The sequence below is a fragment of the Dendroctonus ponderosae genome, unplaced genomic scaffold (assembly GCF_020466585.1).
Source record: "Dendroctonus ponderosae isolate FM_Combo_2020 unplaced genomic scaffold, Dpon_F_20191213v2 Dpon_F_20191213_1, whole genome shotgun sequence".
Classification (NCBI taxonomy): domain Eukaryota; kingdom Metazoa; phylum Arthropoda; class Insecta; order Coleoptera; family Curculionidae; genus Dendroctonus; species Dendroctonus ponderosae.
This window is the reverse complement of record NW_026017110.1, coordinates 61,119,731-61,138,005: the sequence shown is the minus strand read 5'-3', so window position 1 is coordinate 61,138,005 and position 18,275 is coordinate 61,119,731. Positions and strand designations below refer to the sequence as shown.

At 36.0% G+C, this 18,275-nt stretch overlaps 1 protein-coding gene across 11 annotated transcripts in view; it reads right to left on the bottom strand.

Moving 5' to 3' along the window:
- LOC109541020 (aryl hydrocarbon receptor nuclear translocator homolog) overlaps nt 1–18,275 on the bottom strand; it is a 42,264-nt gene that overhangs the window by 5,304 nt on the left and 18,685 nt on the right. For 3 of the 11 annotated variants that reach the window (XM_048661707.1, XM_048661708.1, XM_048661705.1), the window contains 2 exons: nt 16,138–16,218; nt 8,246–8,403 (listed from right to left, as the gene is read on the bottom strand). In XM_048661707.1, coding sequence (XP_048517664.1) covers nt 8,246–8,403; nt 16,138–16,218 — 239 coding nt within the window. Of the gene's footprint in view, nt 1–784; nt 860–8,245; nt 8,407–16,137; nt 16,219–16,282; nt 16,442–18,275 lie in introns of those variants that run through there. The other 8 variants (XM_048661706.1, XM_048661702.1, XM_048661698.1 and 5 more) reach the window with 7 other exon arrangements.

Sequence of the window (18,275 nt, the reverse complement as noted above, 5' to 3'; positions counted from 1 at the left end):
TTTCCAAACTGGTGAGGATTTCGGCCTCTTAGGCCGCCGTGGTGTAAATAAAGTCTTTTCGGCCCCGAAACTCACCACTTTCAACCGATAGCCGCAAGCACGTAAGTTTTTTGATCGTGAAATTGGTGAAACGGAATTTCTTCTTTCTCAGAAGTGGCTTACTCGATACAGCAGTCATCTCTGAAGATACAAGCATCTCGTGCATACGAAACGTCAGGATTTGATTCTTTTATTAGAAAATATAGCTTAGTTAAAGAAAATTCTTGGCTAATTTTTGGAGAATATTTCACCATTTTACTAACTGTGTATAAGTGTGAAACACTTTCATGTCAGTCAGGCAGTTGAAAATAATCGTTATTTTAATTAGTATTACCGCTTGTTTTGCGAAGCAAACCATAACGAAGCATTAGACTAGTTTAAACCATGAAACAAATAATCTTTGACTAGTTGCGTACTGGGTCCTCATATAGTTTCAAAACGTTCCCAAGCATTTAGCCCATTATAATGTGGATTGATTCGGTCTTCATTGAAATGATTAGCATTAAGAAGCGCTAAGCAATTAATGAATTTCTATACACATGCAGGAACATGTAAAAACAAGAATCTCAAGCCAACATATAATGTGAAAGTTCGCTACTGAACAGCAATATTCAACGAAATTGCTTGCAACTTAGAAAAATCTATCATGATACTAATGTATATATTAAACAAATAATTTTTGTTAATATTACATAAAGAAAGTTATTATAGATAAAACATGCAAGACTGAAGGTCTGCACTTTACCGTTTGGGCGCAGGTAGGTTTTTCCGCCAATGGCTGTTTCGTCCATGATTGCCTTTTCACGTGACAACTCGTCCTCTGGAAGCGGATAAATAACATTGAATTTCAAGTAGATTCAATATGGTAATTTAGACAGGAATTGTCAGAAAAACAAATAGTAACCAAATAATAAACCAGTGTGGAAACTATTAAAACCTACCTGCGCAATTAGCAAAAACAGTAGCTTTTATAGAAGTTTATATGTTCAGGTTTTCAAACAAATATTTGATTGCACATGGCACGGATCAAATCTGTGAAATATGTTCTATTGCATTTTGCTGCCTAAAATGTCCTCTTTTACGATTTTTAACATCCCGAAGAATATTCGAGCTTGTTACGCAATTAACCCAGATATGCCTAAAATAAAACTAGATAAACAAACGCAAAAATTTGCATATATTTTTTGCTAATGAAACTGTTTTCCACCTAAATAACATTTATATTTTTTTCCGTTTATAAAAAAATTGGTGTACTATATATAGTACGCTAGGAATATCCCAGGTAAATTAATTCACTTGGTATGATACATAGTAAAACATTTCACATGCAGGCCTATACATTGCATTTATGACATCTCGTAGTTGTACGATTAGCCACATCTTGTTTGCTTAGGCTGTGGTACTACCAAGTGATCCAGATGATCAAATCTCTCATCAAGATTTTCCGATGCGGATGGTCGTCCTCTTGAAAATGAGGGCGTTTTTTTGTTTTGCAATAGCAAGGCTGTAGCAATCCTTCTCCTGAATTTGAGCTGATCCATTTTACCACCAAACTTTCGATGTAAATGCCATGCAATAAGTTCTGTAAAGCCCAATATTTTGGTCGGACTGTCTACTCCTCCCATATTTGCATTATATAAATGCACCAAATGGGGTTGTTCAATCTGAATATTTTTATTTTATTTCCGAGAAAACCTTCTTGCACTGTGAATTCGGTTCACCCCAACGGAATTTGAAGCCAAAGATACTAAATTGTTGTCATTCCATTTGACTATAATTATATCCTGGTCTATAATTTTTGCATAATCATATGAGCCACGATTTTGTTTTTTAGTTTCAACTTTTAATTATTTGGAATTTCATCATCCGCGGTAAAATAGAAGTTATTTGCAGGAAGATCTTTCTTGATCCATTTATACACCCCTTTTTTCTTTGCGGTCATTTTTTTGGACGTTACCGGGATCAATCGAGATAGCGGCAGCTCATCCTCTGATGAAAAATTATCATCGTTGTACGGTTTCGGCTTCACATTTATTTCGGCAGGAGCTTGAAGCTGTGATGCGTCACCAGAGTCTTCTTCGGTGATTTCTCCTTGCGGGGGAAACATTGTTACGTCATTAGTTTGCTCTAGAATATCGTCATCATTTTCCAACATGCAAAAAGCCTCATTTAGCGAGAACCCCCTAAAAACTGAAAATGTTGCCCTTAAATTTCCCATGGAGTTACATCCTGTTAGCCAATCAAATCTTAGTAATTTATTTCACATAACATTGATACAAAATACAAAAATGTAATATTTAGAATCTAAAACCGCATTTAAAATTAAAAAAGAGCACAGTAGCATATCTGCCTGGCGTACTATATTTAGTACATCCAAACATATGTTAAAAAAAAACACTAAAATGCAATAACTAAGAACTCCAATGGACAGTATCATAAAAGCATGTATTTTGGCTACAGAGTAAAGCAATTACATATATTTATTTACAATTTTTAAAACTAATAATTGACTTACTTTGCAAATGTCACCCCATAGTCAGTTATTGTTCAATTTGCCGTCAACGTTTTTCAATACTACGGCCGTTGTTATGTTCGAAAATCCCCACAAACACATACACTTCGGTGGTTATGTCAGCAATGACATTTTAATGACGTTTCGTTTTTGTAAGAGCGCGCATGGGCGTAGGTCAGTACTTTGATACTGTACTATATATAGTACGCCAGGCATATCTGGGTTAATTAAAACATATTTTTCTCGTACTCTTCACACTAAAAGCGATTAAAATGCAAAAAAATTAAATTACAAAGTGCAATATAACAGAGACTTAAAGGCTGATCTATACCTACAGCTAATAAACGCGATATATTAGCTGTGCATTATTTGACCAGGTTTCTTCAGGGTAAGCAATAATTTCCGTTGCCTTCTTTAGAGAGTTCTTTAAAGAGAAGCAAGTTTTTTCTTCGCCACCCATACAACGTTATTAAGACGCGGTTGTCTGGTTTTATTTTTACCGAACGGACAGCACAGCACGGTCGTACTTTGGTAAAAAGAAATCTTCGGATGGGATTAAATAATAAGGACATTAATCCTGGTTAGCGAAGAGTAGGCATTCTGTGGGCCATAACTAACGGGCGATAGCATCGCTGTGCACAAGTAAGTACGACCACAGAAACGGTACGAGCAGCATAGACCTCCGTTACAAGGCACCATCGTCGTCGGAGGTATCAGAGGTGCTTTCTGTCTTTTTTTCCGCTGAAGAACTTTACCGGTTACCAGCATGTACAAGGGTCGGAGTCGTAGGAATACCAATATATTATCTACACGCCATTGTCGTTTTATAAAACAGTGGTCCATTGCTTAAAAGGCTGTAATACCGCCGGGATCGCATTCGTCATTTTTACCTTCGTCTTTTCTTTTTCCTTCTGTGCCTTCTGGCCGGGCCCCTTGCACAAGCTCGGTGGCTAAAGTAATATTTTTCTTGCAATCCTCTCAAATTGATTGCTTATTTCTTTAATTACTCCCTGGGCTACCAGCCTTTATATTTCAAATAATGGGTTCTTTTAACCAACCCCATTGACGGCTTGGTGCCTGGAATCTCTTTTCATTCGTACATATCCACCAAAGCAGTCACTCGAAAGACACCCTTTAGTTTCCATTCATTGGTTAAAATCTTCAGAGCTAGACGAACCGTGTGAATTAGAAATGCTATTTATGTGCGACATTTTGAAAATTCCCAGCCAAAGCAGGCCTTTGGCTGGTCAAATCGATTATTACCAAAATTGATGGTAAATAATTTTAGCACGACTGGTAAATTTGGGTAGTACGCCTTCCGCGTGAATTATGAATGGATCTTCAGGAAACTGTCGGCACGAAGAAATTTATAGCCATTTCACGTTCTACTATTTGGCATTTTTTGACCAGTAACGGTTAGCCATGTCGTGAAACAACGTTCGATCCATTACATGGTATTGTAGAAAAATTGGGCTATTTAACGGGTGTGTTCAAAATCCTTAAGACAGCAGATGGAAAAAACTTGCAAATAGTTGATGTGAACAAAATTGCATTGATCTCTAATGCAGTGAAAGCATAAAACTCGAAAAAAAAGTTGAATCGCAACATCATCGGTTTAAAAACAGTACTTTCAAAGAGATATGTGGATACGTTTCAACCATATAAATCCAAAAACGTTGAGGGCAGGTTGCATTCGATATGATCAAAATGGGACAAATTTGCCGGATGATGGGGATAAACCGTGTAAACAAAATGCTTTCAGGCTACGCACTCCGTTGTCCTCCCCATGCTCGTGTGTTTACAAATTAACGACCTGATTCAATAAAAGGGATGAAATAAAAAGACGAAAAAATGATTCGATATTTGGGATTGTTTTAACTAATATATGTACATAGCGTTCACCTATTTGATTTAATTAGTTCGCATATTATGTATCGCGCCATGCGAATACCCAGATCAAGCAGGAACTATTTTAATTGATTTAAAACCTTCCAAACACGACTCTATTTTGAAAAATGCACATGATCAAATGCGATATTCTTTGGTTCAAAATAAGACGATCTGACCTAGGGTTTCTTACGAAAAATTTTGGCGCGTCTGCTACTGATGGCAAAAGATTTTTCAATTTTTTTTCCAATATCGGGAGAATGTTACGATGGATTTTAATGAAAGTCGCTGTGAATTTGCTCCTGCGGAACTCATGTTTTGATCGAGTTCATCCGCTTTGGGCAAGTGCTGAATTCTTGAGTGACGTGGTATAAAACCTTCCAGAACTTTTTGTTTGATTTCTGGAATCAACTGATTTTTTTGAGTTGATGCACTAATCCTTTTTGGACATTTATGGGATCTTTGTAATTTTTTTCCGGCGTAGTCAGCAATAATGTTTTTTTACACAATGTCTAAGTTTTAGACCCGGTTGTTCTTTGGAAGCGTTCTTCAGAATCTCACGAAAATAAGAAGCGCGTTTTTAGCAAAATATGGCCCTGCCGTAGGAACATATACACAGCTAGTTCCATTAACATCCATCTGACCGCTTTCTCGATATTACAAAAAACTTGATTTAAATTTTGTTAATGCAAAAAATTGTCAGTTAGCAAGAGAGTCGATAGCGGAGGAGCCAGACATTTTTGCTGAATAAAAGTTAGGCCAGATCGTCTTCTTTTGATCCAAAGTATATCGCGGTAGGTGCTCATGTGCTCACGGGACATCCGGTATATCAAGTAATTTTATGTGCAGAAAAACAAAAATATTTCATGTTTCATCTAAGGATGAAATGATTAGGAATGAATGATTTCTAATTCCAAAAACGGGCGTTAAAACTTCAGCTAGGCCTGTAAATTATTATGCTATAAACCGCTAATAAACTTTTATTTTGGCTGCATTTTTATAGGTAAAATGTCCTTAACGCAACGCCAGTAAAATGTGGAAAATTTTTACGACACCATATTCCAAATGTAATTGACATCAACTTTGTAGTTTATAGATCATTTCGTGTTATCAACTTGAACATAAGCTAAACATGCATATGACTGGACATTAAGATTAGCTCGAGTCATTGATATTTGGACATATTATCAAAAAGCACGAATATCACCATAACATAGACGTTACAAGTAAAAAACATGATATTTTTTAAGTTTTTTGCTTTTTACAGTCTTTTGCAGTCGTTGCTTGAAACGGCTTTCAGGCTGCCTTAAAAAACTGTTTCTTCCTGACGTTTCGAAAGTACGAGTGGATTGCATCTTCAGGGGTTATTTTGCTTTTGAGCAAATGCAAAACATCAGGAAGCAATACTTTTCCACTACCACCCAAAAGCCCGAAAAACTCAACAGGTACAAAAAAAAAGAATCTACATATGTAGAGAAAAACAATTATACACCCAAATCTCCTTGATGTCCGCCGGCGCTTTCATTTAATCATTTTATCCAAACAAATTAACCGTTACCTCCATACAGGCCTGTTAATTAGTATATTTTCTATAAAGTGTAGGTGTTGCGAGTATGACTGGAAGTCGTTTTAAATAAAAGGCAAATTTTACGAATAAAATTCTGATACACTTGCACCGCCGCTGCTTAAAAAATGAACTCATTTCGATAAAGAAAAATAACATAATCCTCGCCCTGAAACCAGATTTACGACGTCCAAAGGCGTAGACTACAATTTAATCAGACGTCGTTGAATCTCAATATTTACGCGGCTTAAATGGTTCAAAAGAAAAGAAAAACCCCAGCTTTTATCTATAAAATCTCAATAGTCCGGAGCCAAGTCTTGAGTTCTTAAAGTCTAGAACATGGCAGCTCGAATATCGTCGAAAAAAATGGCAATTTCATTATTGAAGGCCTGGAATATTATTGACCATATCGACAAAACAGCCACGTGTGAAGTAGAAAAAATGATGAAACTGCTTTGAATACAAAGCGGCCATTGGTTTAATTAAAACAAGGCTTTCTAGAAGAGTTGACGTGTCAGGATTGATCAATAGGAATTTCAGCAGTTCGAATCGTCATTTATTCAGCTTACTTGTACTCGAAACTACTTAAAATAGCAACAAAAATTCTTGGTTTATATGGCATTATTCTTATACAGAGTGATTCAAAATTGGCGTCATCAATTTTAAGGGGTAATAGGGGCTCACTTATAGAGTACGAGAAAAATATCGAATTTTTTTCGATAATTTCTAGAAGATATTAACAGCTTAAAAAAAATTGTTCCATGTTTAATTGGTAGCACATTGGAATACTTAAGCATTCAAAAAGAAAAATTACGATCTTTGCTTCAAATTACGAAAATTTTTTATATTAAAAAAGTTCTTTTCTACAATTTTTTGATGAAAAGTTAAAGCGGCAATGATGTTTTTGTCATTAACAGATAGTTACAGGTAGATAGCCTTTGTCAATAATAACAATAATTTGTCAAATTGCGACTTACTTTGACGCTCCTTTCACGAATTTGCGGATATGCGATTAGTTCTGGAAAAATGCCACATTAACCTAGCAGAAGCTGTAAAAACGCCAACAAAGGGCTAGAGATACTGGACGACAATAGATGTTCGGGTTCCAGACACAGAAGAACCAGTTTTAGACATAATTGCAGCAGAGCCTCCAACTGACACTTTCCCAAGCACCAAATAAATACCGGCTACATTCCTACCACGTACCTATGTAAGATACACACAGCACAATGACACATTAAACCAATGGATTACTGAATACCGGTACCAATTGAGCAGGAGTTAATTAACCGAATACGAGAAGCTGCTCGATAAGAGTGGATAATAAGGAGATTACACAGGCACTAACTTGTTTCGAGTTAATGACTCAAATGTATATTTATTTGTAGACATGAATTCCAGGTTATGAGGACAATAATTGACATTTCGAAAAGGTGCGTCATAGATAGACATGCGTTTTTCAATTTTAATGTCACTTTCTGTATTATTTAATGGTTCCTGGAGTTTTTAATTAATTACGAAGCAACAGGTATTTCCGTAATGTTAATTAGGCAGTTCACCTTGAAAAACATTGTTGCCGTCTTTTTAATACAGTTTTTTTGCAAATTTCTCAGTTTTTAAAAACAAATAATTTTTTAAACTATTTTTTCTCTACTCCTAAAACATCGCCAGACAACACCTCTAGAGGAATGACGCCAATTTTGACTCACTTTGTATATTCCTCAGGTTTTAGCCATATAAAGACACATTTTATTGTCAATTTTTAGAGCTGTAGATGATTGAGGGTAATGTAGGTTTGAGACCATGCAGAACTTTTCATTTTTTCCATGCAACAAGGAAATTCTTAAAATTGCAAAAAAATTATTAAATTATTGTTTTTTTTTCATTTAACCGTCTTTACACTTTCCCGTGAAACTAGCGTCACTTTAAATGAAGAATACCATCAGGATCGCAGATCATTTTCAAACATTCACCGACGGGTAAGGAAACAATTAAAATTAAACCATTTCCGAAATATGAAACAAAAACGACAAAAGCATCCAAAAAAAATCATGATGATTTAAAGCTCTCAATTGAAAGATATTTGCTGCACGCATGTTACTGGAAACTCTACTGCAGGTTTATTACACAAAGAGCCGCAGTAGTTTCCATGTAAATGTGTTTATTAACGAATCTCTTCATGGTGTATTGAGCAATAAAACAGCATTTAAGCCAGTACTAAAGCGTGAAAAAATGGGTGTTACCTCGAAGAGCCTTCATGTGCGCTACAGCCATCCGCAGAATGGTAAGCTTGTCAGGTTTCCTGGCGAGGGCGCTGCAGGTGGGCACCATATCTGACAGCTCGGTAATGTAGGCTGTCATCTTGTTCCTTCTCCTCCTCTCGATTTCGCAATGATTCTCCCTACAGTAAGTTGCAAGAAAAAGCCATCGGTCATTACATCTTCTGTCTAAGTTGACACGGATAAATACTACTCGAAACAAGTAAAAGAAAAAACATTTTTGCTAAAACCTGCGTGGAACATATAAACCTGGACATCATTATTCAGCTCTTGGAAAAGCATTAAGAAAATGTGGCAGTAAAGCCTATAATTGATAATCTTCGTAGCCCGTACTCTTAAGGTTTACGTCTTTTTATGGTTATTCCTAAAATAATGGTTCTGAGTCCCGGCGACTTAACATTAAATTACGTTATGAATACTGTTAGGGCAGCCTTGACCTGTGAAAATGCGTATAATCGCTCGAAAATTTGATCCATATCATCATCATCATCATTATCATCACACCATCTCTGGCTGGTGCATCAAACTCGATAGTTCGATGGGAAAATTAATAGGCGGTTATTAATATTAAAAGACCTATGTAAAATAGCGTGTTTCCCTACATGGTTCAACTACAACATCAAATTCTTGTTAAACTACCGGAGCTGAGATGTTTGCCTTTTCTTCTCTTACTTTAGTCTATTGCTAGGCTTGATGAAAAATCTTGAAAATAATTCACTGTGTTGAAATTGTCTTCGCGCTAATTTTTAGCGTTAGCGTTCCGTTATTTTCAATTCGAAAGTAGCAATTCTCTAAATGAAAATTTTGATGATGGTGGCAAATGCAGGTTTTCGTTTGTAACAGAGCAACACCATGTTCAAGGAGGCTGCAAATGAATAGCAGAAGCAGGCGATATGGACGACAATTTTAGGGCTAACCTTCCTTGTTTAACGTCGGCTGTAGTGACTGTCTATTAGCAATATTTTCGATATATTTTGAAATTTTAGATAGGGAGATAATAAAACAATAGTCTTCGTCTTTGGATTACAAAATTTGTCAAAAACCGTGAAATAAAAGGAAACCGCCGTAAAACATCCAATACATCAACTCCATGGACAACTGTGTCCATTTTCCTTCTGCTTCTTGAATCGCGTCAAGAAAAGAAAAAGTACAGTATTTTACATAGCTCCTATCTGCACTTTAGGATTGTATCAAATAACAATAAATAAATAGCGTAGTACACGGCAGGAAGACAAATGAAAACAGATATGTTTAATGGTATTTTCCTTTAAAATAATAAATTTAGCGGCCTCGCAAAGCCGACTTGCGTGTTCAGTTTATGAGGCTTCTGAAGAAAAAGCGAGGGTAAAACAGGTCAAGAACATGATTACATAGAATAACCAAATTAATTGGTTATAACCAAAACTAATTCGAATTGATCTAATCGGTGGCGATATTGGGAACTCGATTGTGTTCGTAATTATCTCGAATCAAGATAATAAATAAAAGAATCTGTTATTGCCAATATTATTTTCAGGGGTTGTGTGATTGAAATACCGAATTTTTACGCTGCAATGGCCTGCAACGCCCAAGTCTTGAAACAATTCGATTTTAATTTCGCTGTAGTTGACCATGTCGGTAAAGTACTGTAATAATAATCAAGTCCTTTTTGTCCATTTCCGAAGAATACTATTGTACCGGTTTTTACGATGCGTTAGTTGTTCTCTAGAAAATAACTGAAGATAAAAGCCTTTAATTCATAATAATTGTGGTTATTGAAAAACTTGTGGTGAAGTATTGCAGGTGAATTAATTGAAAGCAAGATCTTATGAGAGTAAATTACAAAATTCCGAGCCATAGCAATCAAAAAATAACACAGCCTTCAACGGTAATGTACGAGCGGCAATACAACAGACGAAAGTGAAGATATTATTATTGTTACATGACATACACCTACATATTAAATGTAATTGTAGCTGCGATTGAGACTTCATATCGCTGCCTTAAGGCTCTTATTTTCTTGTAAATACCATTTTACCAGTAGATCGAAACGAGTGATTCTCGTACTCCGCTGGACGATATGAGGGCATGCGGAAATCGTCCAAGTCATTGCCGAAGCTAAATTTAAAATATCCTTTTTTGGATTTGCAAGATGGACTTTTCAATTTAAATGAACCTTGACTGAATTCGGCCTTTAATTATCATCACTGGCAATCTCTAACCGAAATAGGTTTGTCAAGAAATATGCAGTTTCACTCAGAGAAAATCCCTGTATAAAAAAATTTGTTCTCAACAATCACTTCCACTGCAAATATCTAAAGTAGGAGACTTCCATCGGTCAGTTTTTCGGGCTCTTAGGCCAGACAGAATTTCTTCAACAAAGAGAGAAAAAAGGCCAGGAAAAACTCACACTCCGATTATTAAAGTGAACTTCTCTAAAGTAATGGTATAAGAACATGTTTCTTGCTGAAAACTCATGAAATGTTCACTGCAACAACGGACAACTTAAACAGAGTAGGTTGTTTAATGGCATATTTAATACCCAATTTAATTAGCGAGAGTTTTTTAATACTGTTATTTACTATAAATTACTGCTAATTCGTCGACAATTTAAAGCAACGATTTTTTTAAATCGAGGCAAACACTGAAATTGTTTGATTGCAACAGCAAAACAAACAAGCATTCCAACATAATGAAGCAAATTTTATTCAAAATTGATGCAATTTCTATGAAGAATACACTGAATGGAAATTTTTTGCTAGATAATAGCAGTCGATAATCGCTTAATTACTAGAATTAACCGGAATGGGATGTCGGTTCGACTAGAATGGATTTAACTGCTTTATCACAATCGATTTTAATAATTAATGGCCCAATTGAGTGCGTTTGTAAGCAAATAACACAAAATTAAATAAAGAGGAAATAAATAAGGAAAAAGTGATAATCAAATTGAAGTTTGAGTCCAAACTTAGAAACTTGAAAACAATTAATCTCAATGATTTAAATGTCCTGTGGCAAATAAGGCTATTAAACTAAGAGGTTTTGTTCCATCAATTTACTCGCTTTTGCCATCTGAAAATCAATACACCTTTTAAGAGATTTCACGGATTATAAATGCCGAAATGATTTCCTTTGAAGTACTTGCGTCTACTTCTTCGTAAAAGATATACTTTATTAACCTGGAATAATTGAGTCTCATTCGGAAGGTTAATATCTTACAAGTGCTCATGTGATGTTGGCAAGAACTTACAAACATGTTTAACTGCTGGTTATTTCATGTTCATAGACCTCCTTTTAATTGATTCTCTGGCTCCCAGCATCGTAATATGTCAATTCCAATATCGGTTGTTTGAATTGAAGTAATTGTAGAACAGCAATCAATTTAATTGAAATGTCCCACAGTTATTACCCAAAGCAATAACCTTTCATTTGATTTGTCTGTTTTTAGTAGATCGATTTACGAGCAGAAATAATCTTGATTTTGTTAGCTAACTATTTATAGTTTCTTTGCATTGGCGAATCAATAGCAACAAACAAAAACAAATCTCATTCAAATAAAATAACGATATTCGTTTTCCACTCGTGAAAATCAAGTGTGAATCTACTTGAATAAGGAAGCAAATACAATCATAAAAGCATGTTTAATTAATAGAAGAAACACAAGCCGCGATAAGAATTGCTACAATCAGAGAATTGTAAAATAGTTGTTTAACAATTAGCAATTAATTTTTAATAATTGTAAATGGTATAAAAGTGAAAGATTGCATTCAGATAGATCAGACGTTAAGTTCACTAAGCGTGAACTGTAATGAATATAAATAATTAATATGTGCAGTCAGATTTGCAAGCGAACCTAAAACAGAATAGCACTTTTTCCTCCACTTATGATCTGATTCGTAAATTATACAATTACAGTGTAAACATTGGTACAGATGGTGTACAATTAATTAAAGAACAGTATTGGAAAAATATGTATTGAGATCATAAAAAATAATCGACTGCATTTATTTGTACATACAATTGTTCTCAATTTAGGATCTAAAAACTGTTGCTTAAAAACTGCTCGCTTAGCTAATCGAAACTAAAAGGATTTTAATGAATTAGACATAACGCATTGTTCTTGCCCCTTTTTCAGATAATTTCATCAGAAATGCCTCGGTAGTGTTTATGGTTTTTGACGTAAATTCCCGTAAAATATTTGAGACCGAAACAGATGTGCCATATTGCTTGGACCTCGTTTTTTCAGCTTTTACCTTGAAGAATTCTATTGACGTCCGGATATTTTTATGATTGGAACATACTTTTAAAAACTGTTTAGTCGTTTCTTATAATTTCGAGTCGAGTTTAATTTTTGAACCGTCCGAACAAAAGCAATTTTGTCCTCTCTCACGTCTGCTGTCCCCATATAATCAATTCTGTTCAATTATTGATTATTTACTGTAATTGTCTTATTTCCTAGGAGTACCACACAGTGGGGCCAGCGGACTGGCCGGCCGCCAGACAAAGAATTATCTCCTGGTCTTCGAGTCCATTTCCGAAAGTGTTTTCGTGTTCGAAATTGCTTAAAAAGTCAGCCCATATCCAATTTTCGTAATTATTGCCACCGAGGCTCAGGACCATCTTATCACTAGCAGTCAGAAATGGGTTCGTTCATCGGTTATTAGAACGGGAAAATTACTATTTAATAATAATGGGTCAATTGACCATCAGCAGCAGCACGCAAAACTGCCCGCAAGTATACAAAAATCACTTTTGAGTTTCAATTTTCAACACTACCTAATATACAAAATGGCCAATAGAAAATATTATTGCGGGAGTTTTATCGGTTTACTTTTTATGACCACTACCAGGCACCGGAAAATAATCGTTGACATTCTCCAAGACTTTATGAGAATATCAAAATTCCAATCCCGTAGCCAATTTTAATTTATTATGATTGTTGGATTGGCTGGATTTCTAGTGACGGAAATCCCAATGTACGCAACTCCATACTTAACAGTTAACAGCCCATTACATATATGTTGTGTAATAGGTGTTATTTCGGTTCTGACTCAGAAAGGTCCTAACCAAGACGCTTAGAGCATGACAATGAGGTAACGGATTAAAAAAATTATTTATCAATTATTGGATGTATGGGGTCATGTGACTCAAATAAGCTAAAGATACTGGCCTCGCGGTGTGGCCTGTGAGAATTGAGAACCTATAATTTCCCATGTACTTAAAGAAGCTAAGAAATGATAAATATGTAAATGCGAGAAATCCAATCGTGAACAATACGGTCTAAATACAGGTTAAATTCCTTCCAATATTATAGCGAAATCGAGTTACAAAATTGCCCAGACCCTTAAAAGTAGGCATTTCAAAAATAACATATCATTATGCACCGAGAATATACTTCGTACAAATTATCTGACAGATCTTTAAACTGTGGGAACGGCCCCAAATCTTGCCGTTATTTAAATTTTAAAATAAGTTGAAGCATACTGACGTTTATAACAGTTTAACTATCCCATGAGAAACGAAAAAAATGTAATCAGTTTTATTGCGGGTAACATTAATTTTTATGGTTCATGTAATTGCTACAATTACAGAAAAAAAAACCGTTTATTTAGATGTTCTTTGTAATAAAAAGGTATTTATTGCATGTATAAGTCGGTTTTAAATAGTTATTAACGCTATTATTATTATTCTATGACCGAGATATTTGTTATGGTATCGGTTTTCTGGCAAATGCAAAATTAAAAAACTTAAATCGTTGCTCATTCCAACACGCCCCCCGTCAATAAATAAACGTCTTGCACTGGCAGGGCCTCTAATCGGAAAACCAGCATATCCAGATAGAAAAAGCATCCTCATCTCATAACGAAAGCCACTAAATCGAATCTCCACAAATTACTGTCAAATAGCGAAGAACGGACTCGAGATTGAACTCTTCCGCAAACTTAAGAGGCTAGACCTTCGCCCTCTTGCGAAACTGTAACATCCAGAGCCACGGTTCTTCTTCAGGCTCTTCGGCCCGTGGCTTTGGCATTAAAAGGGAGCGAACAGTGTTTCGAGCACCAACCCATGATTATTTACACATAGAGTGGGTTTAGTTCAAATATTTCGCTCATTACACTGTTGTGCAATTGGCGTGTTGTTTTTTGCGTGCAATAACCCATCCAAAGCTGCACCTTAGACTATTTTACAACTCGCATGGGAATTGCAAGGTTTCCAGAATTCATTCAATCCGGCTCGAAGGTCCAAAGTGATTTGATATTCCCTCTTGAAATTAGCATGCGAGGTGACCGAAAATGATCTACTGTCATTGGTTTTCCTCAACGCAAACATGAACAGATGCGATGATGGTGGCGAAAAGTGACACCAATTGAGGAGACAAAAGCACAGGAACCCCAGCTGGAGAACATGGTGGATTTGGAGGAGGATGTCGAGAGTTCGGTTGGCGTTATAGATTTGGCTGTTGAAACCACACTTCAACAGTTATCTCTTAAAATTCGAATTCATCTATCGTTTAGGCTGGCGGATCAGTGGATCAGCGGTCGTGTTCCCGAGCAATCGTGACCAGCCGCGGGCTGAAAGGGGAGAGGGACGCGTCGTTCCCACGCTGCTGCGCCGCGCCCCTCTCGCCGCCCGCAAGGACGCCTTTCGCCTCTTCTTCGTTCCTCGTTCCTACTAAGCTCAGAATTGGTGCAATCCGCAACCAGGAAGAGGAATTCCTGCTACATCACCATTAATAACATTTTAATTGTACCTCGATGTTGAAGGCGCAAGCTGACGTGGGTGTGATTACCCAGCTCCAACGAATAAACTCTGATTTAAGTGTGTGCCACAACATGGGAATGCTTTTAGATCACCAATAAGTCAATAATATACAATGAGTCTCAGAAGTAATCTATAATGCTGGGTTTATACACCAACAATAAAGAATAACGCATAAGATAATTGTTCAATTAGCAATCGAACCGTTTATAGGCAGAATATGGCCTAAGGAATGGCGTCTATAGATGGCGAATAGAGAGATATGGAGCACACATTGCCGCTATGCCACTAATAGTGCCGCCGTTAATTTGACACCTGCACATGCGCTGTTGATGTCTTATGACACGGTGTAAATGAATTATGGCATAGATACAGACAAGGAGCTACGCAGTTCACTCTCGCACACACACAGTCGCCTGCGAGTTCCACCTGGCTCCATTAGGCCGTTCGGCTATTATAATAGTGTGTAGACTGAGGTCCGTTCGTGCGAATATAATAGTGTGTAGTCCGTGGGCCGCTGTCCTTTGGATGCGTTTTCGTCCGAACTGCTTTCCTCAGAAATCGTGCGAAAAGGAGCTAATAATTCAATTTCATTGCTCGTCCACTAGATCCGAAATCATTCGTACGAACTATTGTGAGGACGGAATCCTTTGGAAGGATTTCGCCAGATTTCGCATATCGTTTGATTTTTACAAAGCATTATTTTAGGAATTGACAGACGCCTACCGGGCGCACAGTTTCAAAATATTTTTGTAATGTACAGGGTGTCCCAAAACCCCTATATGTATCAAAGTTGTGTTTCTTAAATGAAATACCCTATATACTATTGCATTGTTGGATTAATAAGTTTTTGTTTTAATAAGGTTTATAATCCCTAAATCTTAAGGATTTTTAAAAAATCCTAATTTTATCAAAATCCAATCTAATTTTCATTTCAATCAAATGTGCAAAAAGTTGATGGTAGTAACTTATTTTTAAACCACCTTGTGACAATAAATTTACCGCTAAAAATCGCGTTCTAAACTAAAAATCTTCGAACGTTTTTGCCACACAAAAACACACCGCTGAATTCAAAATTACTTCTCGGACTTACTGTATAAGCCGAAGTTGATAGTTACCTAGCAAATCTTTCTTTGTCTTGGATACTGTCGTCCTCCATCCTTGCGTATTTGTTACCACTTGGGTCGTCTTCATCTGACCTGCAAAAAACGGAAAGACACTGATTAGAGATACGTTTTTACCAAATCTATCATTGCATCTAACATAGATCCGACTCCGGATGCCCCAGCAATAGGAACACCTTGATTATCCATGTCCACTGAACTTTCAAAAAAATGCGCATAAAGTTGTCTAATTGAATCCAATTTGCATAGAACAAGCTCGGACTTCACACAAGCAAACGGAAACTTGACACGTACAGAGTGTTTTAATATCTGCTGCCCTAGGCGAGCTTTAATTCTTTGCCGCACGCTCACGTGCATCGACATACCGCTATACCAGGTCGATTTGAAAACTCCTAAACCAACCAAAATACTGGTACAAATGGAATTCAAATAATCTAATAATACATGCGTTTCTGCAGGAATTTTCTGAAAAATTCACCAATACCGGGCCGTGCGATTTGAAGGAAATCAATTCAATCAGACAAGGTTTCGACAATACTATACAGAACTTTAGTATAATACATATTTTTAAATTCAATTTATGCTCGCTTTTTTAAGAAATTGCAATATTTTACCAATACCTGCTTCAGGTAGTTTAAAGTAAGTACATTGTTGTAATTTAAAAACTCGCTTTATTTAAAATTGCGTTTCAAAAATGAAATTCCAAAACGGTGACTTCAAATGACCAGCTCGGTTACCTGACTTGACTTCCCTCGATTTTTTTCGTACTAGTCATTTTACTTTACTCAACTGGAAGCATTGCAAGAGCCCCGATATTTATGAGGTCGTCGCCAGTAATAAATACAATGTTTTATTTGGATATATATAGGTGCAAATATTTTCATCAGTAAATAATTGTGTTATTCAGTGTGTAAATACACAGGGTGATTGAACAACACTCTCACAAACTTCAGCATTATTTTAACCTCGAACATTCTAATAAACTAAAAAGTGTATTAAAGTGGAATTATAAATTATATAAATTTATTAATATATCCGAAATGAAACATTTTTTGGTTCTCCAGTACCCACATTACATTCCATATTTTTGAAGAGAAAAATGGTGCGCCTTTTTACCCTCACGACCTTTGATTGCTTGTTTTTGCTGTTGAGTTTTATAAGACTAAAATAGTCAAAAACATATTAATGCACGTCTTGGAATCCTCAGAACCCTTATTTTAATTCAAGCATTGAAACTATTGATGATTGATTTTAAAGCGTAGCTAGTCAAGTTCGATTTCGCTTAAAATATTAACGAATCCAAACTGATGACTCACAATTAAGGCTGTAAATGAACCGAAAAAATGTAAGCTAAGTTGTTCAAGAATGATTTATGAAGATAAATTAAATTTAACTTAAACAAATTCTACAAAATGTCCTTCCTTAGCAAAAACACAAGCTTGAAGTGTCAATTGCGTAGAATTTCGTTCTCGTCCTAAAATGTCCGGTCAGACTCTAATTTCTTCAAAACCATCGATTATCCTCTCGCTTAAAACATTTTCTAAATAATGGACTTCAAATGTATCCACAAGTAAAAATCAACTGTTATTGTGAGGAGTTTACGAGATGCATTATTAATTTTAGGCCGGTTTTAACTCGGTTAGCGAGAACTGATAAGGTCGAAACCGGTTCTAGAGGTGCCTGAGATTCGCACGAAATTTCTCGAAACCTGCACTTGCTTAGATCAGAAACTCATCAGTTATGTCAGGCCTAAAGATCTAGGCTGACTTTTATGGTTCCAAATTTACGACACCCGTAACACCCGAACACTTACTTGTTCGAGCTAATTGGTAGATTAGATATTAAGCAGATGCATTTTTTGTCAACAGGTTAAGCTACGATTTTATTTACATTTTTCAGAGTAGTTTTTAAGTCAGGCAGTCAGCTGAAAATCACAAAAGAGTTTGGTGCATAAATTTGTTGACAGTCAACTTTTTTAATTTTAAAAAGCAAAGTCTCGGCAATTGATCGTGAACTCATGATGGTTCTAATGCCGAAATTTTCATTGTTGTTTTAAACTCGTCAAATTCACTCTGTCCACAGTAGCAAAGTACCACAAACCAAGTTTGTATCCTACCTTTGGGATTAAAAAT